The 27,791-nt window shown below is 39.7% G+C and overlaps 4 protein-coding genes across 16 annotated transcripts in view; 2 read left to right on the top strand and 2 right to left on the bottom strand.

The window, feature by feature from the left end:
- Positions 1 to 15,620, bottom strand: part of Cip4 (formin-binding protein 1-like Cip4) — a 48,705-nt gene extending 33,085 nt beyond the window's left edge. For 7 of the 8 annotated variants that reach the window (XM_078189396.1, XM_078189397.1, XM_078189392.1 and 4 more), the window contains exon 1: positions 15,404 to 15,620. In XM_078189396.1, coding sequence (XP_078045522.1) covers positions 15,404 to 15,490 — 87 coding nt within the window. In that variant the 5' untranslated portion in view covers positions 15,491 to 15,620. Of the gene's footprint in view, positions 1 to 14,878; positions 15,351 to 15,403 lie in introns of those variants that run through there. The other variant, XM_078189395.1, reaches the window with a different exon arrangement.
- A 177-nt stretch (positions 15,621 to 15,797) lies between these two features.
- Positions 15,798 to 22,329, top strand: Sws (patatin like phospholipase domain containing sws). 3 transcript variants are annotated; one of them, XM_078189369.1, is made up of 14 exons: positions 15,798 to 15,996; positions 16,166 to 16,558; positions 16,638 to 17,057; positions 17,138 to 17,466; positions 17,536 to 18,573; positions 18,661 to 18,829; positions 18,908 to 19,285; positions 19,356 to 19,631; positions 19,709 to 19,895; positions 20,448 to 20,564; positions 20,924 to 21,040; positions 21,141 to 21,461; positions 21,547 to 21,830; positions 21,946 to 22,329. In XM_078189369.1, the coding sequence occupies exons 1-14, from the start codon at positions 15,991 to 15,993 to the stop codon at positions 22,042 to 22,044; spliced, it is 4,134 nt and encodes a 1,377-aa protein (XP_078045495.1). In that variant the 5' UTR covers positions 15,798 to 15,990; the 3' UTR covers positions 22,045 to 22,329. The 3 variants fall into 3 exon arrangements, with proteins under 3 accessions (XP_078045495.1, XP_078045496.1, XP_078045497.1); XM_078189370.1 differs by lacking the exon at positions 20,924 to 21,040; XM_078189371.1 differs by lacking the exon at positions 20,448 to 20,564.
- On the bottom strand, positions 21,832 to 24,397 carry Fpgs1 (Folylpolyglutamate synthase 1). Of its 3 annotated transcripts, none has more exons than XM_078189400.1 (3): positions 24,108 to 24,397; positions 23,785 to 23,900; positions 21,832 to 23,710 (listed from the first exon to the last, which is right to left on the bottom strand). In XM_078189400.1, exons 1-3 carry the CDS (start codon positions 24,168 to 24,170, stop codon positions 22,402 to 22,404), a joined length of 1,488 nt encoding a protein of 495 aa, XP_078045526.1. In that variant the 5' UTR covers positions 24,171 to 24,397; the 3' UTR covers positions 21,832 to 22,401. The 3 variants fall into 3 exon arrangements, with proteins under 3 accessions (XP_078045526.1, XP_078045527.1, XP_078045528.1); XM_078189401.1 differs by having other exon boundaries at positions 23,981 to 24,112; XM_078189402.1 differs by lacking the exon at positions 23,785 to 23,900.
- A 32-nt stretch (positions 24,398 to 24,429) lies between these two features.
- Positions 24,430 to 27,791, top strand: Uck (Uridine-cytidine kinase). Of its 2 annotated transcripts, none has more exons than XM_078189406.1 (5): positions 24,430 to 24,815; positions 24,964 to 25,220; positions 25,290 to 25,435; positions 25,538 to 25,684; positions 27,246 to 27,791. In XM_078189406.1, the coding sequence occupies exons 1-5, from the start codon at positions 24,567 to 24,569 to the stop codon at positions 27,362 to 27,364; spliced, it is 918 nt and encodes a 305-aa protein (XP_078045532.1). In that variant the 5' UTR covers positions 24,430 to 24,566; the 3' UTR covers positions 27,365 to 27,791. The 2 variants fall into 2 exon arrangements, with proteins under 2 accessions (XP_078045532.1, XP_078045531.1); XM_078189405.1 differs by lacking the exon at positions 27,246 to 27,791 and adding an exon at positions 26,321 to 27,214.

Raw genomic sequence — 27,791 nt, forward strand, 5'->3', positions numbered from 1 at the left:
TATCGCGTTTCAGACAAGAATATTCTCTTAAATGTCGAAGTTCGAGTCGCCAGTGGATCCGGGGGGGGGGAATCACGGACCTCCCCCTCCCCCGAAATTGATTACCGACACGACCGGCTGGAACGCGTAATCTCGGGGTACCGTAATTTCAATGCTGAACGCTCGCCGCCGCGCCGTATACTAACTTTCGGGTCACGCGTCCTTTCGCTGCCAACCGAGTCGAACCGCAGGACAACGCTCGAACCGCTTGTTTCAAGATGGAAAAGTTGTTCGTCGATCGCGACGACGGATGATTATTCCGAGTATTTCTATCGTAAGGCTGCTGCGAGACTGTACGGACGATGGCTGCCATAAGTGGAAGCGGCATGCGATGGGCGGACGAGTCGGCACAGTCGCATCAATGAAATCTGATTGGAATTTTATTTCTCGACTATGTGCAGTACTTTTGAGTCGAGGGTAGACTAATAGGAATTTATTCTACCTTTAATAGCAGTGATAATAATAATAATAATAATAATAATAATAATAATAATAGTAATGATAAACAACGAATTCCTATTATGTATGACTCTACTCGATTATGTGAACTGGTTGTCTCCCGTCCAATTCGTATAAACGAAGAGCTATCGTGCTTCGGTGTCGCCGAAGTTACTACTCGATCGTGGAAATGGATTAGTCTGCGGCGACTCAACTGGGAATTCAAGGTTGCCGAGGGTAGATTAATTCGCGCTGTCTGGATTAGGTAACCGCGTGTTCGCGTGAACGTACTCTGTTCAAGAGTCGCGGCAGAGAAAGTAGCTATGCCAGTTCGAACACATGAAATTCTTCCTACGATACTATTGCGTTTACAATCATCAATGCTTCTATTTCGTTAAATGAAATTCAGTAGAATGAAATGAAATTCAATAAAATGAAATGAAATTCAATAAAATGAAATGAAATTCAATAAAATTAAGTGATATTGAATAAAATAAAATAAATAAAATGACACGAACGAACAGACTATTTCGAAATTAACCGAGAACGAAGAACACAAAGTGGAAAGCAAGGAATAAATTTCGAAGACTTGTGTCGTTATTCTCGATCGACTAGGATTGAAAGTTTCTTGGAATACTATCGGAGAATAAACGCGTCAAGGGGATAGAAGACGACGACTCGAGTGCGGTCCGAAGAGAATCTCGGTGGCAGGTCGCTGTTGACGATCGAGACAAGGGTGTACACGTGCCTTGGTGAAACAACGAGCCACTGGGACGACTCCGCGTCTCCATTGTCCGCGGCGAACGGTGTCGTGTCCACGATTAGAAATCGATACGGCAATTACGAGGCGCGCGAAACAAGGAAACGAGACTGGGGATCGGTCCGCGCGATTTCCTCGGCAGCGAGGGCAGCCAGCAGAGAATCGATAGGCGAGAGCCGAAAGAGAGAGAGAGAGAAATCACTGGTATCGGTCGCCGATAGTCCGACAGTCCTCTGTACGAGAGTCTAATAATCCTGGCGCGGCACGACCAACCGCCTCGGACGTAATAACCGGCCCGCAACAATCCGTCTGCGTTTGTTAGCTTCCGCGAAAGACGCTCGCGCAGTCCGCCTTTCGCGTTTATCGATCCACGATGGGAGGCTCGAGACGAGAGCAAAGCACGACGCGTGGCCGGTCTTCGCTTCTTCGGCGAAGATATCGAAAGGAAAAATTCGCGGGCCGATTACACGATCTCCTTAATCACCGGCGCGGCGATCACGCGATCTCTTACCAACCTGGGCATCGGTATCGCAGCCGCGTCTCATCCGTTTCGCAAAGCATCGCATCGTATCGCCGAGTTTCCCCGATGCTTCGCGTATCCCGCTACAAAATAGATTAGCCGGTCAATTAAGCCTTCGTTTGTGCGTTAAATATAGATTAGCGAGTCCGGTGCAGGAAAATCTTAACGACCCCGGTGCTCAAACTAGAAAATAAACCGGCGATACTCGTATCACCGCTCGCCGCGATTTGACCGACACGACGGCTTTATCCAGCAGCATACAAAACTTTCTACGTTATGTAAAAATGAAAAAAACGTTAAGAATTTGCCCTATCTAGAATTTGTCAATAAAACAGAAATTAAAGTTAAGATTTATGTAGTTGTTGCTTGTTCTAAACAGCATTAACGGTTTAATGATAGTACGATACATATAATTTGCCGATTAAAAGAAAAGAGTTACGAGCGGTTTGAAATTGTTGAATCCGCCAGATACGCGAATCAATTACGGAAAGAACGAGAGAAACGTTGCACGGTTCGATTCGCCGATGAAGAAACCAGCGAAAAGAGTTGTTTTCAGACATCAACCGAGTTCTTTTCTTTCACCGTCCCTATCCAGGCCGTTGCCGGCTGCACGCGCGCGCGTGTCTGCGCGTGTACGCGTCCGCATACTCTCGCCACTACGGTATTTATAGAGATTTGGCGCAATGCGTGGGCGGGGCAAGTTCGCGACGCACTCTCTTTCCCTCTCGTTGGCGCTCGCGCGATCGTGTCGCGAATAGAGAAACATAGCTGGCGAGAGAGTCCGTGTGCACGGGGATCCGGCAAAAATACATGCGCGTACGCGAGTACCACCGCTGAGAGACGCGTTTCTCGCGTTCGCACGGCTCGAATCGGATCTTCGTCCTTCGAGCCGTGCCCGTCACAGGCGACTTCCAGTTTCGCGAAATGGCAAAACACCGGCCGGATAATCGAAGTGTCGAGATAACGACGGAACAGGTAGATATACCAGTCACCGTTCGCCGCAACGGCGACGTCGTGTTTTCGTTTGCAGAAATTCTGCGGAAAATGGGTGAACGACGGAATAATGAATGAAATTTCTCGCGTCCCGTATAGACGTGGAACCGGTAGGCCGTGCGGCGATGGAAAAAAAAATGCGCCGGCCATGGAACTTCGTAACAGGACGCGCTGCAACTTCGTACCGGACTAAGTTTTCTTTCACGGGCGAAGGTAACTAACAATATGGTGTACAATGGTCGTCGAGGAAGCGGGTCCTGTAGTTAAAATCCAACTTTTGCTTTAATAGCTATTGTAATATGTTAGAGTTTCAGAATCCAAGTATATTATACTCTTTTTACATTATTATGTAATGGAATATATCTCATGTATATATTAATATAATAATATTATGTATATATTAATATAATAATATTATGTATATATTAATATAATAATATTATGTATATATTAACATAATAAAACTAATTATAAATACTAAATATAATAAAAACTGCATTTGATGTATTTATATGACAAAGGAGTTGTTAAAGTGCAACATAGCAAAGACGTTTGAACAATTTTCTAATATTATTATGTATATCTAACGAATTCAACGATCTACTATACTGTAATCTTAAACTTTGGAACAACGTTAAAATAATTGACGCCACGGACATCCAATTGCCAGACCACCGCGCGCTGTAAGAATTGCTTCGAACCAGTTCGAAAACGTGTACAAAACTTTTCCTAAGGAAATCGACAAGAAGAGGTCCTCGATTCGGACTTCTCTCTTGCGGGTCGCAAAAAAATGGCACTCTCGGTACACACGACGAAGCGGCGTCGCGATGGCGACGAAAGCCGGCGACGAAAACCGGCTGCAAAAGGGACACGCTGGTTAAGGAAAGAAGGAGGAGCCGGTCGCGCCAGAATCCTGGAGAATTTTTTAGCCGCCTCGTCCTCCGACGTTCCACGCCGCTTCAAAAGTCGCGCAGCGTTCGATCTTATAGGAAATTTTCGGATCAAATGAAGAATTCCTATATCAATTTGTTTTTCAAGGATGCGTTATATTCTTCTTTGAACAAAAAATGTCTTATCAATTTGATTACTGCATTTTATTGTGATAGAATCATCACTTAATCTTGCACTTGAACAATTTTTGTTCAGTTTACCGCTAATGCGAAAACAAATAAAACGATTACGTAGGAGAATGGAAATAAATGGAACGAAGGCACTGTTTTCAAGTCTCCCTAAAGCTAATCAATATCGTACGTGAAAAGTTGTAAGAATATTTTATCAATTTTCATTAAATGATTTTCTCGTTCCAAAGATCTTACGCCACTGAATTCAGCATAGAAAAACCAGATGGAAATAACAAATATTCTGTCACTGTCAGGTGGTCCAAGGTATGCATCGATTAATTGCTTTGAACTGTAAGCTGAAATTTCAATTTCAAATTAGTGTACTGAGCAAAAACTGCGAACAGCTGTAATAGCTACATTTCGCTATTAATATCTTGCGATACAGGTCTTTTTAAATCTCACACTTTGGATTATTGACTCTTTTTGATTCGTCGCGACGGCGATTCGCGAGCTGTTTCGCCTCTTTTCAGGCATCGCTGAACTCTCGATATCCAGTCGAAATTGCACGGGTGAGAAACCGGTGGCTCGTGTAACGAGCAGATCGAGCGCATGGAACGCAGCATCCAGCAGAACGGAGCTGTATTCAGTTCTTTCGCGGAACCACTTGCGAAAATCAGAAACCGATAATTTCGCTCATTTATTTATCTTTCTAGCATCAACGGGCCGAAGGACTTTTCAATCTTTTTACAGAAATTCAACGTAAAAGTAACAATAATATCACTAATAATAAAATTGAAACAATGATTACAGTTCCTCTTAAAAGGTGGCAAATAACGTTAACTGATAACATAAAATAGACGTTTAACACTAAACCTACCGACCATTAAAAGTGTCTGACGTGTAGTACAGTATAAACATAAGGCTAAATGTACTGAGACTTATCGCCATTTAAATTATAATTTTGTTTGAATTGAGGAACATATTAAACCCTTTCCTGTGTAACAGTCTTTATAATCTGAACAATATTAAGATTAGTTTACATATTAAATCAATATAGATTTAGTTTTAATTTTATTAAGATCATCAATAAAGAAGTCAACATTGTTACACAGAAATCATAACACGTATTGAAGCTCGAGAATTCAATAAATTCTCGAGAGCAATCTCGTATCGTTAAAATTAATCAATTTTGACCGGTTCGACAGTTCTAGCGCTAAAAATAGGATAAACTGCCGAGTAACTTCCATTTCTTGCAACAGACGCAGAACGTTTTCATTTCACACGAAGATTCGCAATCTACTTGGAGCAGATAACGTAGATCCAAGTCGACTAGACTCGGCAATAACGTCGCGATAAGAAGAAGGCTGAGAACGAAAAGCCGAGCGAGGGAAAATGGCGAGTGGCACTCTCGATTTCACGATGGGCCGAGGAACAACGGAAGAGGAACGGAAATCTGAATCGAAACCAAGCCACTGGGTTGTTCTTCGTAGAATTGTAGATCGGCCGTTGGATAGATCGAATCGGTATCCCACAGTACGGTAGATCGGACCATGATGACGGCGGGTTAAGTCACGATTCATGATTAATCTGCACACTAGCGACTTTAGTAGCACGATGAAAGGTAGATCTATCCAATTGACCGACCATGTGTTAAGATTCGCTGTTCGCGAGCAAAGCTCCAGTGGCTTTCGCCATTCACGACCGGACAATACGCGGACCCCGTTAACCTGTTTGCCGCGGGAGGACGACTTAACTCGTCAATTGCGTCCGCTTTGACTCGGCGTTTCTTTTCCGAATTGGTTACCGAAAGAATATTCCGACCGATTGTGCCGCGGCATCTTTATATCTCCGCCGATTGTGTCACGGTCGCCTCGGTATCGCCCGATTACAATTCGTAACTATCCGGTTCATTGCACGGTGTCATTAGTTGCTTCAATCTCTAAGTAAACTTGATACGCCTCGATGAAAATACTAATACTGTAGACATTAAAGCTGACTGATTTATTTTATTCGTCTACACAATTTTACGAATTGTTCCAGAGAAAGGAGTTATTTTATTTTAATTTTAATACGTACAACCTCGCGAGATCTTAATAAATTTCGTTCAAATTAACCGTATCGATTATACATCAATATGCTTATTGGATATTAATTTTATAATGTGTTATGTAAACGTCGGCTTCTGTCTTGTTTCTGCGAGTTAATTGATTATTCATCCGGGACCTTGAAGTTCGTTGTTTGCCTCGTAGTCGAATCGTACGTGGATTGTGAAACACGTGGGACGCCAGATCAAAGAGCGCAGCGCACGCTCGTCGGCTTAATAAGATTCATTAGAATAATGGTACGCAATTAGGGTGAACGTGTCTCGCGCGAATTTCGGGACGCGGGACACAAAGCGTGTAATCATGCAAACATCTTCCTCCGACCATCCTGCGGTCGTCCTCGGGCCTGACTGTCGGCCCAGGACGTGGGAACCCTGGGAGTCCTGGCCGACTACTGTTCCGAATTTCAAATTCATGGATTCCATCGCGACCAAGGGAAACATCATCAGGCTTCGAAAGCAACCGTGCACCTTGACGCGAAACTACCGGGATCCGTTCAATCTCGGACGAAGCGACTCCAGCCGACAGTGTGGAACCGTCGTCTCATCGGATCGCCGTTGACCCCGCCGTGACCGATACGGTTCCTAGAAATTTCCAGACAGTTTCTACTGTGTAGACACACACGGTGTTCTTTTTAATCGACGTCTGGACGGCGAACCTACGGGCCCACCGACCACGGTCACGCGATCATCGAACCCCGAGACACGTACGCGAACGTTCAAAAATGTTTGATCGCTAACGGGATTCCCGGCTTCAAAGAAAACGAACCGTGAACGTTCCGCCACTATATCGGAACGAGATCACACAGACGTCGACGTAGTCGCGTGTTTTCGGGACGAATTGCAACAAAGTGTTGAAATAACGTTGACGAAGATCGACGATCGTTTCTCGCCTTCGCTTCGCAGAGGCGTGCGGAACCGACGGAGTCTTCGGAACGATGCAAGTTCCTTAAGAATTCCATACGGCTCTAATACATCGTGTACTCCTCTGACCACGACGAGATCCTGCTTCGCTAATTGTGAGTCAGCTTCGTTCGGGAGGAACGGCTAGATTTATCCCCCGTTTACGAGCGTAGATCCGAGGGTACGATGGAATCTCATTGGGAGCGCCCTTAAAAGGATTCAGAATGCTTTCGGACGGTGCTCGTCCGCCGGATACTCGAATCGAGTTCAGGCGATTCTGTTATCTGTCCAGCCTTTGCCCGCCACACCGGAGGAATTCTCCTCGAGCGTTTTTCGAAAGTCTCTATTTTTAAACGCGAATCGCCGACAGATTGCAGACGGTCCTGCCGTCGGGAGGTTTATCTCGGCCATCCCGCAAGTATGTATTTAACTTGGATGCGGTTTCCGCGGTTATTTCTCTTTCTTTCTCTCTCTCTCGTTCTCCGATAATGCGTGTCGCTGGCGATGCAACCGTGCGAGAGCCGGGGACGATCGCCAGAACAATAGACGAAGCGCGAGCATCGTACCTTCCGTTTCCCTGCGTCTCGCGAATCTATCGAGCTATCATCGAGTCGGCCACGGCAGATTCGCGGCAGTAAAATGGAACAGCGTTTGGTCGCCGTAATAGGAAGAAAAAGTGTCTACGAACGGCAGGTAAGATTTATCTCGAGGAGCGAAGCAATCTGCCTCGTCTCGTCGCGAGAGATAAGGATACGGATAACGCTGATATTTAAGAGAATCGCGGCCGACGACGTGATAAAGGAGAATGTCTACGGTCGTTGCGGTGCGATCGTCTCGCGCAATTTTCCGCTATAAATAAGTTATTACACCGGCGCGACGCGGTCGCCGCGGATCATTTCGAGCGCGACCATTTGAATTAAAACCATCGTTTCGACGAATTCCGGTCGCGCCACGTGCCCGCCGTCCCCACGTATTCGCGTACTCGCCCCTGCGCGCGTGCAACGCGCGTCTCCCGTTAACGGAGATTTACGACCGATCCATTCAGAACTTTCTACTCTACATAGACCGTGTATACATATGCTTCGAGAGCTGTTGATTCCCGCGGATTTCTTTCCGCGAGCGATCAATCCGTTTCACGAGCTTCCTCGTCCATGCTCGGCCATTCTTTTCGACAGCTGCGAGCATCTCGCGTCGCCGGACCGTTGGCATCTGGACGACGTTAAACATCGCGTTCCCGTCACCGTGACGGCGACGTTACTCAGAGTTCTCGGATGCTCCAAGTGTTCTACATCTTCCATTTCTCCGATCAATCTCCGTGACTAATAGGGTAGTCGAAACGGCTATTGCGGGGTGACCAGTTTTTTGTTTTCGGCCTAACTAACTTTAGATTTGTCGAGCAACACGCGTTAAATTTTTATTATTATTATTATGTTTATTTAACGTAGTACATGAAAGTTTCCAATTAAATATATGTTGGGTAACAGGAAGCGTAATTTACATGATGGCGTAATTTTGTCAGCGAGTTAATTAATGATACATCAATGGGTTAATTAACGGCATGTCACTGAGTTGATCGATAATATGTCAGTTGATTAATTAATGATGATTGACGTTAAATATAGAAGGAATAATATTACAAAGAAACCATATTATTTAGAAGAAATAAAGTAAGATACCATAACAGCAAGGCTATAACTATTTATATGAAACTAAGTAAAATATAAGGATAACTATAAATATAAGGATAAATAAGGATAGTCTTTCACACTATAGAATTTCTCTATAGGGCATGTAGACATTTTTAAAACATAAATACTCTAACGGTAGTATATTTTTCATTAATGAAATCGTGTAACATAAAATGCGATCACTCAAGCTTGGACAAAAAGAAGTGTTATTATGACTATAATCACGATGTAATCATAATGTACGATGTATAACTAACTTTATGTGCCAAAGGGTTTCGATCCGTTAATTAATAAACGAATAAATAAACTACGCTCTAGCTTACTACATATCCGCGCTAATTGTATCCTGTTCCACGCGATCCGGCAAGAAAAACTGATAGAACGCGGATTCGAGGCATCAACGCCCGGTAGCAGCTAAAACGCAAAGCAAAAGTTTCGACGAAGTTGAACGCATACTTCGGTCGGGGTTCCGCGCTCCGTAGAACCGTTCACCGAGGCGATCGATTACTATTTCACCGACTCGATGTTTTCATTTCAATGTACCACAGCTAACGGACTCTCATTCTCCACTTATCCTGGCTCACAGTTCTTTTCCACGTAACGCGCTATCTGAACCCGAGGCAAAAGTGTGAATTCCAGAACCGATAAATACGCGATTCGAGATCTCTAAGTGATAATCTGCTTATAAGATCCATTTTCGTAGACATCGTTGGCCAATTGTTGAAATTTTCTACTATAGCTTCATTAAATCTTTCATAGATGATGTAACAAAAAAATGAACTGTTACGAATATTTCTCTTTGCTTTCCAGTTGCTTCACTTTAAATAATTATTCCCTAAATCCTATCAGTTTATAATTTCTCAATGTTTTCCATATTATTGGGTACCTTATCAACAATAATCTTCTACAAAGAATATTCTGACTTCATTTAACTTTCATCGTGTTCTCTTATGCCGCGATCACTTATTAAAGATTTAACGAAAATTTCGACAATTGACTGATAATGTCCAAGAAAATAGGGTGTTTCGTTCCATTGTGAGACGCGATTGATCGATTCTACGGCTCTGCGATCGCGAGCCAATCTGCTCGGGTCCCCGAAAAACGGGGCCACCGATCCCCGGCGAAGACGAGCGTGAAATTTAATCGGTCAAGTTTTTCGTTCCGCATCGTTAAAGCGGTGTTCATGGTCGGTTTGCCGGCCGGTAAACAGCGCGTAAAGAGCTTCGGGAAAATTCATCGCGACGTCGTCGAATACGGTCTTTCGTTGGAAAGCGTTTTTCCCTCCCCCGAAACGGTCGATAACGTCGATATCGATCCTGACGACGGCGCTCGACTGTGTACGGTTAGCCCGTTTTGGGCAGAAAGAAACGCGCTCGAGGAGCCTGTTAGACGGCCGTGAGCAACGCACCTGGAATGCCGACCCCAGGCCTGTGAAATCATCGACAGCCACGACACGAGAGAGGCCCGGTCTCCCCGGCTTTTCCATCATCCGGCTTAGTTTCCAGCGAAACTGCTAGTCACACAGCCTCGCTCGCTTTCCGAATGACGCCACGACGAGGTTCGGTCACCGGTAACTTTCGTTGTTCGCGTTCGCTCGCCGATCCGACTCACAATGACGCGAAAGTCGGAGAACCTCCGATTTTCGTACGTACGTTCGATAGTCGAACTGCAGCGATCTCGTGAATACAGGTCGCACAACAAGGAACACTGTGCAACTTCGAAGCTTTGAACTTCGAATGTGCTTCGTTCAGTCTCTCGTAACATGTTCCAGTGTAATATCGCGAAACTGACACGTAATACTTTACAAAAATAGCGAGACAGAAGTTAATGACACTGCTCGTTATTTTTATTATAATACACGCTCGATTTAATTTTATTCGATTCTGTCCTATAAATGTTTTGAAATAAATCACGTGGTAGCGGTTATTTTGATCGGTCTCGTAGATTTGATAATTATTATTCTATGTATTAAAATGTAACATTATCGTGTATACTAAACGTTGGATGGACGTTGTGGGGAAGATCACGTGTTTAAAGTCGCACCGTGAATAGAAGAAATCGACTTTGTAGCAGTAATTGGCAGAATACGGTTTACACAATTTTGTTGTCCACACGAGGTAAAATAACGAGTAGGATAGCTGAAGATACGTTCACGAGAAGAATTGTTAATCCCGTAAAAGCAGTTTCGCCTACTCATGTTTGTAGGAACACTGTGGCAACGTTTGATTATCGGTACGCAATGATACTGCGATAATAATCGGCGAAGCGATTAAACGGTCTTTAGTCGACAAACAATGAATCGGAGCTGGTTTCCGCCGAAGAGCGAATGCGAACCGAAAGGTACACAAACGATATCAGTGTGTCACCGTCGTCTTCGGATACATAAATAGCGAAAGAAGAGAACCCGATTACTAATTCGTTGGTTTTGCAAGGTTCCATGCTCGGTGACTGTATCACACCTCTGAGTAATCGGCAAACAAAAGAAATCGAAGGTTCCAATGCACGGTTTTTGCTCGGCCGAGAGAAATGGAGCAGAGAGAACACCGTGGACTGAGGAGGCCAGAGGACAGAAAACGACTGGCGCAGGTGGAAGCAGCCTTGGCCTAACTCGGACCTAGTAAGGAGCACCGACGAAGCTAGTTTTTGCACTCTGCGATGGTCTCGAGTCAACGAGAAACCTAATCCTTCGACTCCGCAACGGGCGAAGGAAAGGGAAGATCGGGTTCGAGATCTTTTCGAGTATTCGAAACCTGTTTCTCGTATTCGTAACCGGGCAGGAGAACGGGGCTCGGACAAAACTACATTGCAGGCCACGGGAATCAAAATTGGATTCGGTGATGCTGGACGAGCACCATGAAGCTCAAAGCAGATCTTCTCGTTCGTCTAACCTTTTGCAGTCGAAGCCATTTTAACTCTAAACCGAAAATAGTTCTTCTGACTTACAGTATTTAGACTGCCATCAATTACACGTGTCCACATTGTCATCAACACTAATGCTTTTAACAGTTTTTAAGATACAAACAAATTTGATAATATATGATAAAATTGCATATATTTTTCTTTTCGTGTATTAATGGGTTGTCCCCGTATGAAGGAAATAAATAAATAAAGTACAAATCACTTTGGAACGCCACTTTAATGGTGCCTTAAATAGTACTACCCTAGTGCAAACGACTTTCGCATTTTAATCTGTTGAGAAAAATAATGGTGACTCGAGATCGATGGAAAAAAACATTACTGCGAATAGCCAAGCAATTCCTGATTTCGTTGTGCCGGGGAAAGTAACATTGCTGCTAGTAACCTTCGCGTTTTTCCCACCCATGCCTACGTTTTCCTTTTCTTTTTCTTTTCTTACATGTATATGCACAGGGAAAACAAATGGTAACCTTGTCCTCTTGATCCCCGCCCTGTAGTCGATCAATATTTCTTCCCAAAGATCCTAATTACTATCGGCGGCGCAACGTTCAGGGTCGAAATAGAAACAATATTTACGTTCGAGCGCAAAGTGCGCCGTTAAGACTCGATATTGTACAAACACGGATCAAGCGTAATTAAGATCGGGGGAGTTGCGAACTATTCAAAGCATCGAACTACGTAAATAGAGATATGAAAATATATATAAACATTTTTATATTTATATCCAACAATCGGCAACGCGTGTCGCGACATATTGCGCCAAATTGAAATTGAACTATACGTCAAAGTCGATCTCGTACCCCAAGTCAATGTCGCTTTCATTATCGAGAACAATTGCGAAGGTCACGAGTTTATCTGAAAGTTCTCGCAATAAATCGTCCGCATTACGCGATTTAATTGTTCCGTAGCGCGAAGCGATAAGAGATCGCTATTAATCCTGCCGTCGGTATCACGATCATACTCGGAAGTTGAACGTGGAGAAAATTTGTAAAGCAATGCTTTTAAGAGTGGAGAAGTGACAGTCAAAAAGAAAATGAGGAGAAACGTTCATTAAATATTATAGTCCTCTTGAATTTTTCAAATATAAGAACGGTGCATATATAGGAGTCTGTAATGGACTGTATAAGAACGAAATCTTGTTATTTTTGAAATAATAGCACAAATATTCAGCTAAACGAATAACAACTAATATTCGGTAATCAGTTCGGTAATTAATTGAGTAGAAAATACGGTCAAACAATGATTACCGTTCGAGGAGTTGTTTCACGTCGAAATTCCATAAGCTATGCTTCTTTCTCTCCCTCTTTGGTTCACCCTTTCTCTGTCAAGAGCATGGCGAGGCACGCCCGTGTCGTACGTGTGCATATGCTCCTCCCGCGAGCTGTAGCTAGCTGCCAGTGTTAGCGGTTAAACACGAACGCGTCCTGTATCATGATTCACAGGGGAACACGAATGGAACATCAATCATTTTGTAATACGCGACCGCGCACGGAATCGAGCCGCGACTTCCTATCGTCTATCGGTTAATCGGCCGAACAAGTCCCGATCGGCCAATCCTTGCGAGAACAACACACTTTTCTAACCGTGAAACATGCGTGCGTAAACCGTTAGCATCATATTTTCGAAGTAATTGTCAAAAGAGCCTTTACCGCGACGAAACGGTTCGTATTGTACCCCCGTAAACGGCAACATTGTAAAACTGGTAGTAACTGGTAGCGTGTGTACCGGCACGACGACGCACGCGTCATATATTCATCGGTCAAACACCATGCTTTATACAGGGTGGACCACCTAACACGAACACCAACTTTGCAAGCCGGCATATCGTTAGACCGTAAACTATATGTAAATCTCGATTTTCGATATTCTCCAACATCAAATCCAATTTCAAACACCTTTAAAAACTACGATCGATAATGACATTCACTTATCATGAGCGGATAACGAGCGACTGATAATGTGATTTTCATCGTACGACGCTGGTGATTTTTGTCGTACAAGTTGTGTAATCTTTGTAAACAATTATCTACTAATTTTTATCGCAATAATTCTGTAAATATTTTGATTATTTTGAAGAGGCAAACTATCGATGCCGTTGGCGATCGTGCCGTGCCAGCCACGAGTGTCAAATATTCTGCGTCAGTAGTACTCATGTTGATTTTCAGAGTCATTGTTGATCAATAAAGTCAAATTTGAATGAAAAGTGATCGTACATCATAGAAGAAATTGTAAAATCCTTCCTTGTAGACATCTAAATCGATAGATCCGATCAATTATTGATCGGTTGGCAAGACGCAAACCAAACACAGTTCGTCGACAATTTACGGTGTACATTGTATATAGATATTGCGTATGGAAGGGTCGAAGAAACAAACTAGTCGAAAGATTTGTGTCGATACAACGTACTCGTTCGAGGGAAAGAATTCGTAGGAAAAGAAACGAGACGTCGGATGCCGCGAATGAATTATTTATAGAGAACAGAAAGTAAGGAAAGATGACGATGTTAGGCGACACGATTCCTAGTCCTGTGCGTGGCAGACGAACATAGAGGCCTTCGCGTGAATGCTATTGTAAAGCGCAGGAGAATACAAATAACGGCCTCGTCGAGTTGAGCGGATGACAAACGGTAATAGTGTTCCGGGAGAAGGTTCTTCCAATGATCACTTTTTTTCTTCCCGTTGTCTCCATTTTTTTCCGACAACGGGACGCAATCACGAATAGGATAGAAATTTCATCTGATAACTGATCTTCCGGGATCGCTACAAGCTCGTACTACGACACAGTCGTACGCCTATGTCTTTCTGATCATAGAATATATGATTCAATAACATTGCGCGTAGAAATTTGGTAAACCGTACACACGCACAAGCCCACTCGCGTACGCTTGGACACGACGGTCTATCGTAGAACTCGGGATAAAATGGGATAAACGTATAAACGGGAGAGGAAGAAAGCGCAGATAGCAATCTCAGTGGATCGTTCGAAACGAGACTGGTGCGTTTGCGTGACGGTAAGATGACAAGTCACTGTCTCGGCGTAGCGCCGGTATTCGTCCAAGATTTCATGAGAAAGGAAATAAGCGAAGGAGCACACAGCGATGAGTACACGTACACTCGCGGATTGGGTATGCTGGCGAAGAAGAGGGGATACACCAAAGGAGAGAAGAACGTCGCCCGCGGCTAGCAACCGCAAAGGCAAAACTCCTGCGAGTGGTTTACCACCGTGAACTGGTTTTCGGGAGAATATGTCGTTGTTCCGTTTTTAGCGAAATCAGGGGAGCAACGATGCAACGACGGTCCTTTACGTGTTAACGTCTACGTGACGGAACGTCTAAACTATCCGGCATGAGCTGCGTGTGTATGTGTGTATGTGCGAATGGGTGTGCGTGTGGCACCGTAAAGGGTCGGGAGAAAAACGGAGAGAAACAGGTAGAGACAGAGAGATACGTGTAGAACTTACCCAGAGCTCCGTACCCCAACTCATGTTCGCTGGGCCGGGTAAACCAGGCACGAGCTGCAGCCTTGTCACACTCGACACACTTCACATGTAGCGTCGCGATCGAAATACACTTTTCGTATCGAAGACGCGTTTTACAAACGCATGAATAAATCACGCGTCAGATTCCACCGCGCTTACCGCTCACTAAAACATCACCAACATGTCGGCCTGTAACCACTGACTGGCCGGACCCAACTGTCCAGCGAAAACCGCCCGGAATTTTGTCGTAGCGCACTCTACCGATGCTCTCCTACATAAACGAATCCCCTGGAGGGGCTGATCTCGTTCTCATTGGTCGACCATTGTGTGGAACATTGCCGCGACAATTCGAATCACGTCGATGAGACTTACGGCAGTAATGACCATAATCGACAATAATTAACGTTTATACGAAAAGAAAACAACGATTGAAAGCACCCAACTTCTTTGTAAACTATATAGTGCTCCCTAGAGAAACTAGAATTTTTTTAAATTACATCTACTTACATAAATTGTCCTCGGTCGTTTGCGTTTCGATGGTAATAAACAGGACACGTCGTTGTCTAATTTCGTAATCTTTTTTTGTCGTTTCATCCATCAAGTAATCCGATTATCTTTACCGTGGCTCGTATATCGATTATGATATTATGTGTTCCCTCATTTTGAATTTTATACGGGTTGTGAATAACAAGATCGATTTATGGTAACTTAAACAGTTTGATTTCATTGTAACATAATTAAATAGTATACATGCAAGGAAGAGACTGCACTGGAAATTTCACTTTCGGAACACGTATTTCGAAACTCTTGTGTACAGTCTGTATATGTAAGCTAAAACGAAGCAATTGATTCGTGCGTTGTTATAACTTACAATTTACAACGTACATATAAGTGCGACTAAAATGGCGCTGGGTGACTCAAGCAAAGTATCAAAGGTCATTAATTGAATGTAGATTACTTATTTCTTAGATCGAGCCGTGCATATTATTACGACTCATCTGTCGCGAATTTTCTTCATTCCTTATTTATGAAGTCGTGACATGCCATTCGTTCACGATTTCCCTACAAACTGATGGAAGAAATGAATACCCACTATGGAGGTTGTATTTGTATTTGTTACTTTTTTTTTTTACGAACATATATGAACGTACATTTCCTTTATTCATTACACTACTTTATTACTATGACACTTTTTTCTTATTACTAACCGCGACTATAAATCATTTTGACTCTAGAAATTGGTTATTCATGCATTGCGTTTTCTTACAGGTAGTGGAATTATTTAATGAAAATATAGGATCGTACTTTTTTTCAAGATGGATTGGCAGACTGATCGAGGAATATCAAATATCAAAAACCTACTTTATCATTTTAACACTCATACTTGTAGTTTTATTGATTGTATCAATAATTATTCTACGAAAATGGAAGAACAAAGAATTCCTACCAGAAGTGAAAGAATTTGTTGGTGTAGGTACAAGCAAACCCAGATTCAGAAAAAGAGACAAAGTTCTTTTCTATGGAAGAAAAATGTTAAGAAAAGTCAAATCCATCGGTGGACAAGTACATGCGACTGGACAAGGAAAGAAACGAAAGGCTGTCATGCGATTTGCACGCAGACTGTTACAATTGAAAAAAGATTCAGCCCCACAGCAATTAAAAGTATTTGAATTACATCTTTGACTTTGTTGTTTACCAGAAATATTTTTTATGAACTATTTCTATATTCTCACTTAAACAGGTTTTAGAACCACCTGCTGAATATTTAGAAGAAGATCTAGGTCCTGGGGACAGAGTACCGCCGGATGCTTTATACATGTTGCAGAGCATCAGGGTATTCGGCCATTTTGAGAAGCCAGTATTTCTGAAATTATGCAAACACACAGAAATCATGAATTTACCAGCTGGAAGCATTTTATTTAAAATCGGAGATCCGGATGAAAATTTATTTATTGTACAACAAGGCTTGGTGAATGTTTATATTACAGGACCAGATGGTTCTCAAATATCGTTAAAGTTAGTAAAAACAGGAGAATCTGTAACTAGTCTTCTTAGTTTTACGGATGTACTTACTGGTCATACAAGTACCTATAAAACAGTTTCTGCCAGAACTGTGGAGGATTCTATAGTAGTCAAGTTACCAATGTGTGCATTCCAAGAAGTAATTATATAGTGTAAAGTAAAAAAAAATCAAGGATTATAACTTCTCATGTTATTATACCTTTATTCTTATGTTTATAGGTTTTCAAAGATCACCCTGATACATTTGTTCGAGTTATCCAGGTCATTATGGTTCGCCTCCAAAGAGTCACCTTCACTGCACTACATCAATATCTCGGCTTATCCGCAGAATTGGTTAATCAGGGGACTCATAAAAAGAAGCAGAGCCCATTTTCTGGATCTCCGGTCAGATCAAGAACCAAAGAAAATTTCTCTGCACAAAACACGGAAACGCTGTCTTCTGCACCTGCATCTACTATGTCGGAACAACACGAGGGGAATGACATGTTATATCGTGACATTAGTACTTTAAGTAATACACAATCTGTACCTATTGTCATAAATCCACGGTAAGATATAACGGCATAGACATCATTAATAAAAGAAATATATATTTTCACTGATATTTTTTTTAATAGGCCAAAAAATAATCATGATTGGAAAAATCAAACTTTGAGTCCGCAACCAGATCAGAATGTAGCAGATATGGTGCCAGAATGTGATTCTCATTGGTCAAATTCGCCTATAACTCCACAACAGGGATCCCAGCATGGATCACAGCCAGATGTTGTACACACAGGAAATTCTCATCGAACCAAAAAAAGGTCTGCCATTGTTGAACCAATTCAGCAGCCATTAGATGAAGCACATCTCGTACAAATAGCTACAGAAGCATTTGTTAGAGAGCTTGGCCTGGAAGACGATACAGTACTCAAGGATGGCAAGGTTCAAATTAGAGAAGTTCCAGCTGGAACATATTTGATGAAGGAGGAATCTCACAAGGACGTTGCTCTTGTCTATGTTGTATCAGGCTCGCTGACGGTAAGCCAGCGCGTTTCAGAAGGCAGAGACGTAGGGCAGGAAGTTCACATGTTTAGTGCCCATCAGGGTGAAATTGTTGGAGGATTGGCTGTATTGACTGGAGAACCCTCTTTCTATACCATCAGGGCGAAACATCCTAGTCGCATAGCACTTCTCAGTAAACCAACATTTTTTTCAATTATGAGAGAACAGCCTACCGTCGTTTTACATGTAGCACATTCTGTCGTCCGAAGACTTAGTCCCTTTGTCAGACAGGTTGATTTTGCTCTTGACTGGCTATTCCTTGAAAGTGGAAGAGCTGTGTATAGACAAGGAGACGAGTCGGACTCGACGTTCATTGTATTAAGTGGTCGACTTCGATCAGTGATTACGTACAATAACGGAAAAAAGGAATTGGTCGCGGAATACGGTAAAGGGGACTTGGTAGGCATCGTAGAAATGGTTACGCAAACCCCAAGATCGACCACAGTGATGGCGGTTCGAGACTCTGAGTTAGCAAAATTACCAGAAGGATTGTTCAATGTTATTAAACTTCGTTTCCCGATAGTAGTTACAAGGCTTATTAACCTACTTGGACATCGTATACTTGGTACCTGGCAACAACCGCATGCAAAAAACATCAATATTGATAAGCAGTGTGTACAAAAAATATTCAGATGTATTAAAATTTCTACCTGACTCTATTTAGTTGAGATATTCATTTTGTGCAAATATATTTTTAGACGAGCGGCTGCAACAGTAGATACAAGGCCAGCTCAAGTAAATTTTTCAACGGTTGCTATAGTCTCAGTATCAGATGATGTACCACTGACCGCATTTACCTACGAACTTTACCATTCGCTGTGCGCTATTGGACCATGTTTGCGCCTCACTTCGGATGTTGTCCGAAAAGTAAGTAATTCAAATTGAGTATCTTCTAGATTTGTTTCTATACAGAGAGTTTGTACATGGATTCTTTATTGCCAATAGACTCTAGGCAGTACCATCATGGAACCTGCAAATGAGTATCGATTAACATCATGGTTGGCACAACAAGAAGATCAACACCGAATTTCACTGTATCAATGCGATCCAACGTATACATTGTGGACTCAGCGTTGTGTGCGACAAGCCGATTGTATTCTCATTGTTGGATTAGGAGACAGACAACCATCCATAGGTCGAACCGAACGGGAAATTGAACGTTTGGTAATGAGAACCCAGAAGGAATTGGTACTCTTGCACAAAGAAGGCGGACAACGTCCTATGAATACAGTGCAGTGGTTGAATATGAGATCCTGGATTTCTAGTCATCACCATATTCAGTGTCCCAAGAGAATGTTCACGAGAAGATCACAGTATAGAATTGTAAGGCGTAACTTGTATTCGAATTTGTAAGAGTGCCAGCCGAGATATTATTATGATTCTTATTTTTTAGAATGAATTATATTCCAAAGTTCTTATGTCAGAACCAAACGTACACAGTGACTTTAGTAGACTTGCTCGCTGGTTGACTGGAACCTCGGTAGGTCTAGTACTTGGAGGTGGCGGTGCTAGAGGTGCAGCCCATGTAGGAATGTTAAAAGCAATTATTGAAGCCGGAATACCTATAGATATGGTTGGCGGAGTCAGTATTGGAGCATTCATGGGTGCGTTATGGTGCATGGAGAAAAATATTACGACGACGACTCAAAAAGCTCGTGAATGGTCTAAGGTAATTGATAAAATATCTAATATATCGCTAATCCTACTTTCCTGCAATAAATTAAAATAAATCACCTCTTGCAATAGAAAATGACGCAATGGTGGAGGCAAATAATGGATTTGACGTACCCAGTGACATCCATGTTCTCTGGGAAAGATTTTAATAAGACGATCCAAGGAACATTCGGTGATACGTACATAGAAGATTTGTGGTTACCATATTTTACAATAACCACAGACATCACTGACTCTTGTATGCGTACTCACACACACGGTCGGTATTAAAAAGCAATAACGTTTAACGTTGTTGGAAGCATTGACAGTTTCCAGTTTTGTGTGATCAAATATGCGTAAAATATGATGTCCAGATTCTAATTCTGCTTCAACTGGAAACTCTCTCGCTGTTTTAGTACAGTTCGTAGACCCCGTAGATCTGCTTTTTACCCAAAGTTTTATTTCGAAATTTTCAATATATCTAAATGTTATAGAGTGCCATTATCTGTAGAAATAAGCTTGAACAGCGGGAGTGAGCTTTCTGGATATAAATATTGTTGACGTACTCTCCGTCCTGTATCGTTAATTGTTATTCGTTAATCGTTAATCGTCAAAGTGAATATCATTCTTCTGTTTAATTCAAAAGAGATAGCTTTACAGCAAGGAGGATCATCCATCTGAATTTGTTATATTAACCAAAACGATGGTATTAAGGACCTTGAAGCTACTTGTTATTTGCTTTAGTATACATCAATACTTATTAAAACGATTATAGGAAGTAACGATGGGATACATGAACATACATTAAAGAATAATAATTCGTCGTGTTTAGGATCGCTGTGGCGGTACATTCGGGCTTCGATGTCCTTGTCTGGTTATATGCCACCCATGTGTGACCCAGTTGACGGCCATCTCCTACTCGACGGCGGGTACGTCAATAATCTTCCAGGTAATTTGAGCGTGACATTAAAAAGAAGTGCGTCAAGAATCATACAATTACTATACATGTTTTCACAAGTAATGAAAGAGATCATTACAAATTGAACGCACGTACGCTCTTGAAGAATATTTTTAATAATTTATTGTTAAATTTTATAAAATTACCTGGACATTGTACAGTCGTTTAATATTTCTCAATAAAACGAACAGAATTTCGCGTTCGTTTTGTTTTCGTTGAATACAAGTACCAAAATGATTCATTGCAATTTGATCAGAAAATGATAGAGCAGTTTTCGAAAATGATGCTAAAGCTCACTCCCGTTGATGAAAGATGCATTTGTCAAATTCTGAATAGCTAAGTGAACTCAGGTTTGCTATGGAGGTACATTCGAGCCAGTATGACCATTGCGGGGGTCTTTCCTCCTTTTTGTGACCCTCTTGACGGGCATCTTTTGGTCGATGGGTGTTATGTTAATAACGTGCCAGGTACCTTAAACATGTATTGTTTATTTTATATAAGAAATTATATTATATTTTCCGTTACGGTTGATTAACAATGTATATATTCAGAATTTATTTGTTTAAGCTGACGAAATGTTGAGGCAAGGAGCTCATCACATTCTGGCTATCGATGTTGGATCACAGGATGATACCGATCTGACGAATTACGGTGATTCTCTGTCCGGTTGGTGGTTACTTTGGAAACGATGGAATCCTTTCGCGACACCTGTCAAAGTACCAAATTTACCAGATATACAATCAAGATTAGCGTATGTGAGTTGCGTACGGCAATTGGAAGAAGTTAAGAACTCGGATTACTGCGAATACATCAGGCCACCAATAGATAAATATAAAACTCTTCAATTCACTAATTTTGATGAAATTAAGGACGTCGGATATCAACATGGTAATTCTTACATCTATATGCAATAAGAAAAAATATTTTTACACAGTCATAGAAAATTCACAAGTTTTATTCATTTTACGAACAGGTAAAACTTATTTCGAGGGGCAATCGAAAGCTGGAGTTCTCCCTCGGTTTAACGCTGACAGAGAGAATGCACGTGCTTTACGAGCTAAACATCAAGCGTCAAATCAACAATCTGTACCTTCGTACACTTTCACAGATTTGGCTCAAATGGTGTGTAAAGTCTCTCGAGGAAGTCGATATATGGATTCTGATACAGATGAGATGGAAGAGTACGAAGCGGATTTAGAAGAAGATGCACAAGAAGTAGGCTATGCGTCTGAACCAACTGCCGGTATTCTAGATCAGGTATTGATAAATATTTTTATTTAGTATTGTAATATAAACTGTCATGTAAAGCACTCTTCAATTGTACCGGAAATCGTATCATTTTACAAAATGTCGCATCTTATTTGTATTACAGAGTCCCGATGAAAATCTACGACGAAGAACTGGCATCTCGTTAAGTTTGTCAGATACGGAGGCAGAGTCGGAATTAGATTATCATCCAAAAATATTTTAAGCATTTCTCTCTCACTCTTGTTTTAATATCCATACGCGTTCTGCATCGTGTATGATGCGTAAACATGCGTAACACTCACTGGTCATATGTACAAACTATAACAACATTACAATCATGCATAGTTGTACGAGAAACGTATTTATATGAAAGTACAAAAAATATTATTAAGAAAAAATATTAATGAGTTGTGATGGTAGCAATGCAATCTTTCATTAATATAACACTATGAATTGATGCAGCTAAATGTTCTCATCATTACTAAATATATTATTCTATTGTTTATAACATGTACTCTTGTTATTTAAGTGCGTTGTGTTATTGTAGTGATATATAAAATCTCATTTTCAAAGGTATGTATCAAAATGTTGTACTCATTGTTAAATGTGGATCTAATACAGCAAGAACTGCGCCAACCAAATGCAGTGATCCTGTGACAAGAACATGACATTTCTCATTATTATTGTAAGTAGCTTGCCATTGCGAATTATCCTTCTTTATTTTTTGTAAAGCTTCTGACACACTATCTGCAAGCACTGAACCTGCACTCCAGAATTCAGCATTTTTTAAACATTGGCTTTTTTGTTCTTCTATGAAGAATTTGTTTGTTTCGTCATCTATACGATTAACACCTGCATAATTTGGCACAAAGTATGATTTCTCAAACTGTAGTGACTTTATAGATTTTAGTAGAATCAGTGGATCTCTTTTTCCACTAGTGTTAAAAATTAGAATTTTCGGTCCTCCACTTTCTTTAGTAACATTCGCAAACCACGAAATACAACATTGAATACTTTCAATTGTATGTGCACCATCCAGGTAAAAGTTGCCAATGCTACTTTTCATGATTTGCATTCTACCAGGCCATTTACAAGATGATAAACCAATTGCAATTTTATCCATATGTGTAATACTATTTCTATTAGTATTTACAATATTAGTTAGACTAGATGAATATTTATTGCTTTTAAATGCCATCCATGTACTAGCTATTTCTATAGCTAAAGATGCATTTTGCTGTTGAACACAATTTTTCATATTCAAAATAGGTGACATATTTTCCCACTTATACTCCTTAAAAGGAGGAATAGTGTACAAAGTACAATTTTGTTCAACTGCTCTTTTTTCCAATACACGCATTGCTTGCGGATGTTGAGGAACAGAAAATGCAACAGCTTTGGGTTTAAAAATTCCCGATTTCTGATAAGCTATATCCTCAAGAGTAGATCCCAATAAAGAAGTATGGTCTAAGGCTAAACTTGTTATACCAACACAGACAGGATTTCTTATAATATTTGTACAATCATAAAGTCCTCCAATTCCAACTTCAATTATTGCTACATCAACCTTCAAATCTAAAAATATTTTGAACATTAGAACAGTTAAAAATTTGAAATACATAGGCATATCAAATTCGTGCTCTTTTGTCTCCTCTAGTTTTTTATGTACTTTCCAAAAGTACTCAACAAAAAGTGCTTCGCTTATTGATTGTCCATTTATTTTTATACGTTCTCTTACAGTAACCAAATGCGGAGAACTATAAAACCCTGTACTATAGCCATGTTCACGTAAAATAGCTTCTGTATATGCACAACTAGAACCTTTTCCTTTAGTACCTGCTATATGGATAACAGACAATGTATCCAGTATCTCAGTAGTAACACCAATTCTGAAAAATAATATTATATTAAATTATATACTAAAAATAATATTTTCTTTTAGATCATACAAATAAATTATTACCGAAGTAAGTATTTCTGCATGTCTTCTAACTTGCAAGTAATCGTTGATTTATTTTCTGACGATAGTTTCAAATATTCAGCATTGCTTTGTAAATTGTATAATGCTTTCAAAGTCGTCTAAAATATAATTAACAATATTTTTATTCTATGATGAACGATTTAATTTAGTATAGATTAAATAATCACTTATACTGCACCCTCAACAAATTGTTTTGACATTGATTATGATAAATTTTAGGCTCCATAATTACATACAGTTTAGAAAATTCAAACTATTTGCTTCTTCATACAGAATTACACTACAGAAACATGATATAAAATTACCTCATAATCTAATGATAAATATTTATTGCATTTGATATTATGCATCACTCTCTTCCAAAACATAGTCTATCTTTGTCTGTATTTATCGATTATTGTTATATAATGCGATGTACCATTCTAATAATGTGTAAGTTTCGGCTATAGGCCATCAGTAGTGATCTGGAATCTGGAATGTGCTGTAGAGTGGTAAAGGGGGAACCGGAATGTGCTAGCGATACTGACATTCATGGAAATAGCATCGTATTGTGTATTTGTATGCTGTGAACAGCTAATAGATCCTGTTTTGTATGTTTATTCGCTCTCCCCTCTGCTACTCTTTACGTCACACATTACGACAGACGTCACTGTGATCCCTACGCGGCCATGTTTTCCCTACTTCTGACAATCCTGGGCAATCTTGCCAGCCGATAACGCGCGGGCGCGTTTTTTCTTAATGATTTGTATCAAACTGTGCGTTCTATGTCTGTTAATATTTTTACGTTTGGAATCATTCATGTAATACACAAAGCCATTCATTCAATACCATCATCAAGCCCGACACAGTTTTTAATCAGAAAGCAAATACAAAAGTTTACGACGATGGCAGATATGCCCATTAACAGCATCACACCACGGAAAATGTCTTTCGGTATTAATGGGAAATTAAATGGTTTGGAAAATAAAACGCCTTTTCTGATCGGGGTATCTGGTGGCACGGCCAGTGGAAAAGTGAGTACCACGATGTTAACTTTCCCAAATAGCCGAATCAATGTTACTTAATACTTTTCAAATAAAATGAATCTTTTTTTACTTAACCTCTACGGTGTACGTTCATTCTTAGAAAAATATTCGTAAAAATTATTCCTCGAAATTTCAGTCGACTGTCTGTAATCGTATTATGGAAAAATTAGGACAAGTTGATATGGACCACATGCAGCGACAAGTAGTTTGTATTTCGCAAGATAGCTTTTACAGAGATCTTTCGCCGGCCGAAAAACTCAAAGCCGAGAAAGGTCAATACAATTTCGATCATCCTGATGCATTTAACAATGATTTGATACTTCAAACATTACAAGATATATTGGCTGGTGTCAAATGTGAAATACCTGCTTATGATTATAGAACAAATAGTTTGTATGTGTTGCTATTATTTTTATATCATATATGTTGCAGTACCAAATCAATGATTTCATTAATTTTCAGAATAAAAGAAAAGATTACAACAATCTATCCTGCAGATGTAGTTCTATTTGAAGGAATTTTAGTGTTCTATTTTCCAAAAATACGTGATTTATTTCATATGAAATTGTTTGTAGATACAGATTCAGACACCAGGTTGGCTAGAAGAGGTAACATTAAGGAAACACATTTATATGTTGTCTTTCCAGTACACTTTTATGTATTATAACAATTCTAAAATGTTAAATAAATATTCAAACTTATTCTAACAGTACCGAGAGACATAAATGAAAGAGGAAGGGATTTGGATTATGTATTGAATCAGTACATGAATTTTGTAAAACCTGCATTTGAAGAGTTTTGCTTACCTACAAAAAAATTTGCAGATGTAATTATTCCCAGAGGTGCGGATAACACAGGTAAACAATAGTATACATATAACAATATATATAGTTATAATATGCAAAATACTCTTTTTAATATATATAGCTGTATATATACAGGGTAAATGAAAAATAATAAGAAACATATACTTCAACTAAGTTGCAAATGTTGTATGATTTCTCTTTAAGAAAACTATAGTTTAATCTAATTACTATAATCACCTTGTATATGTATATTATATACATATTGTGTCAAAATATTTTATCATACCATTTTAATATTTGGTACATAACCAGGATTATTAACTGATTCATAGACGTAAATTATGCATTCTACCATAATTTTAATTCATTTTCATCCAATCTGCACCTAATTTATGAAATTCAACAGTTGTGGCTTTATAATAACAGTTTTATTGGTTTTGTATTTTTATAAAAAAATTAACACTGACGTTTTTGTGTTTTTGAAAAACTATATTTTATTCAGCATAATTTAGATGCAGATCTGGAATAATAAGGCAGCTTAAATTTTTATTATTTGTACATGTCCATATAGCTATTTATGGGTGCTGCCTGGTATTAAAGGGCTGCTAAAACATGCTGTCTTTTAAGTTAGGACAACGTTTACAGTCATATAAAAAAGTACATGGTTTGGTTGTTGTATGTTTGCAGTGGCAATAGATCTTATAGTGTACCACATCTGGGACATTTTGCGTTTGAAAAAGGCTGAAAACTCATCCGGGCAGCATCCATACAACTACCAACGTAGGCGTACTTCAACTTCATCTGACACGCTCAGCAGATGATCTAAGCATGACATGCTCACTTATAAAGCACCACACTTTTTCATATATATCATACATTTATGTATAATCAAGTTTACAGTAACTTTCAGATTTTTATTTTAAGTACTTAATACTTCTCTATACCTTAACAACATTGTATTTGTATTACGTTTATATATCAAGCAACAAACGATATCATTTTTGAAAAGTGTATCTGCTTCCATTATATCCATGCATGAAGTGAAATTAATTTTACACTATACCAAAAATCTCCAAATATTGTAATTCCAATCAAGCATAATTATCCAAATTTGTACTTATGGCTAATATTATAGAAAGCTTTGAGTATTACTTACGTATACATAAATTGTATTGTGCACGTTATTAAAGATGGAAACATTTTTTTCATGTAATATACCCTAAACCAGTTTAATGCTTTGTGCATCTATGTAAAAGCGAACTAAAATATTTTACAAGACCATTTAAGTCAACATAAAGCATTCATTGTTAACATAATTCTCTATAATGTGATATTTTTAACTTAAGTTTGTGCATTATACATATACTATCATATTCGATGTTTAATCGCATTGTCTTGTAAGGTGCTAATCACTTTATTCAACACTCATTTCTCAAATGCTCAAATTATTTTAATCCCACTAAAGATATTCTTTTACAGGCCATTTATAGTTTGAATTATGTAATTTGATATGCCATTTGTTTAGATTGTAAAATGAAATAATAATAAAGAAACTAAGGTGACGAAACATACAACCTTTAACCATTTACTTATTTTTGATATTTTGTTACAGTGGCAATAGACTTGATTGTGCAACACATAAGAGACTTCTTAAGCAACAGGGGTAGGGTTACAATGGAACGTGAAATTTCATTAAACAAAACAGAAATACTGTCCAAGAGGCCACATTAACTATTGAAAGATTTATAGCTTGATAGAAAATAAGTTCAATAATTTTTTTTTTATTTTTTTCCCATTATTCCTAGTACTCATATATGTTTTAATGTAGAAACTCTACATTAAATTAGTGATAATTGAGGTGATATAATGAGATTTTTGGAATATATGCAATGAACTATTTTTGCGTTATATTTTAACACTGTTCGCAAATGTATAAATTCGTAATTACTGTTAAACAATCCAAAACCTTAGGTACAAAGTGTTAATATCAAATATTAATATAATACATTTTACTGTGTGCAGAAGGCTATATTATATAGAATAAATTTGTAAAAATATTTTAGCAAGAGTTAGGTGTTAAGTAACAATTATAAATAATAAGATTTGTGTAATATGAATATTAATTGACAACAATAATATAAAAAATTATTTTTGCTGC

This window comes from Augochlora pura, chromosome 8 (genome assembly GCF_028453695.1).
Source record: "Augochlora pura isolate Apur16 chromosome 8, APUR_v2.2.1, whole genome shotgun sequence".
NCBI lineage: Eukaryota > Metazoa > Arthropoda > Insecta > Hymenoptera > Halictidae > Augochlora > Augochlora pura.

Bases quoted from the DNA above. Each gene is read 5' to 3' on its own strand.
- Sws (XM_078189369.1), top strand. The intron at 17,467-17,535 runs GTAAGATATAAC...TTTTTTTAATAG, and splicing joins CCTATTGTCATAAATCCACG to GCCAAAAAATAATCATGATT. The intron at 19,286-19,355 runs GTAAGGCGTAAC...CTTATTTTTTAG, and splicing joins GAAGATCACAGTATAGAATT to AATGAATTATATTCCAAAGT.
- Uck (XM_078189405.1), top strand. From the start codon at position 24,567: ATGTCTGTTAATATTTTTACGTTTGGAATCATTCATGTAATACACAAA. The intron at 25,221-25,289 runs GTATGTGTTGCT...ATTAATTTTCAG, and splicing joins GATTATAGAACAAATAGTTT to AATAAAAGAAAAGATTACAA. The intron at 25,436-25,537 runs GTAACATTAAGG...TTATTCTAACAG, and splicing joins CACCAGGTTGGCTAGAAGAG to TACCGAGAGACATAAATGAA.
- Fpgs1 (XM_078189400.1), bottom strand. From the start codon at position 24,170: ATGTTTTGGAAGAGAGTGATGCATAATATCAAATGCAATAAATATTTA. The intron at 23,901-24,107 runs GTAATTTTATAT...ATTATATTTTAG, and splicing joins ATTTATCATTAGATTATGAG to ACGACTTTGAAAGCATTATA. The intron at 23,711-23,784 runs GTAATAATTTAT...ATTATTTTTCAG, and splicing joins ATGCAGAAATACTTACTTCG to AATTGGTGTTACTACTGAGA.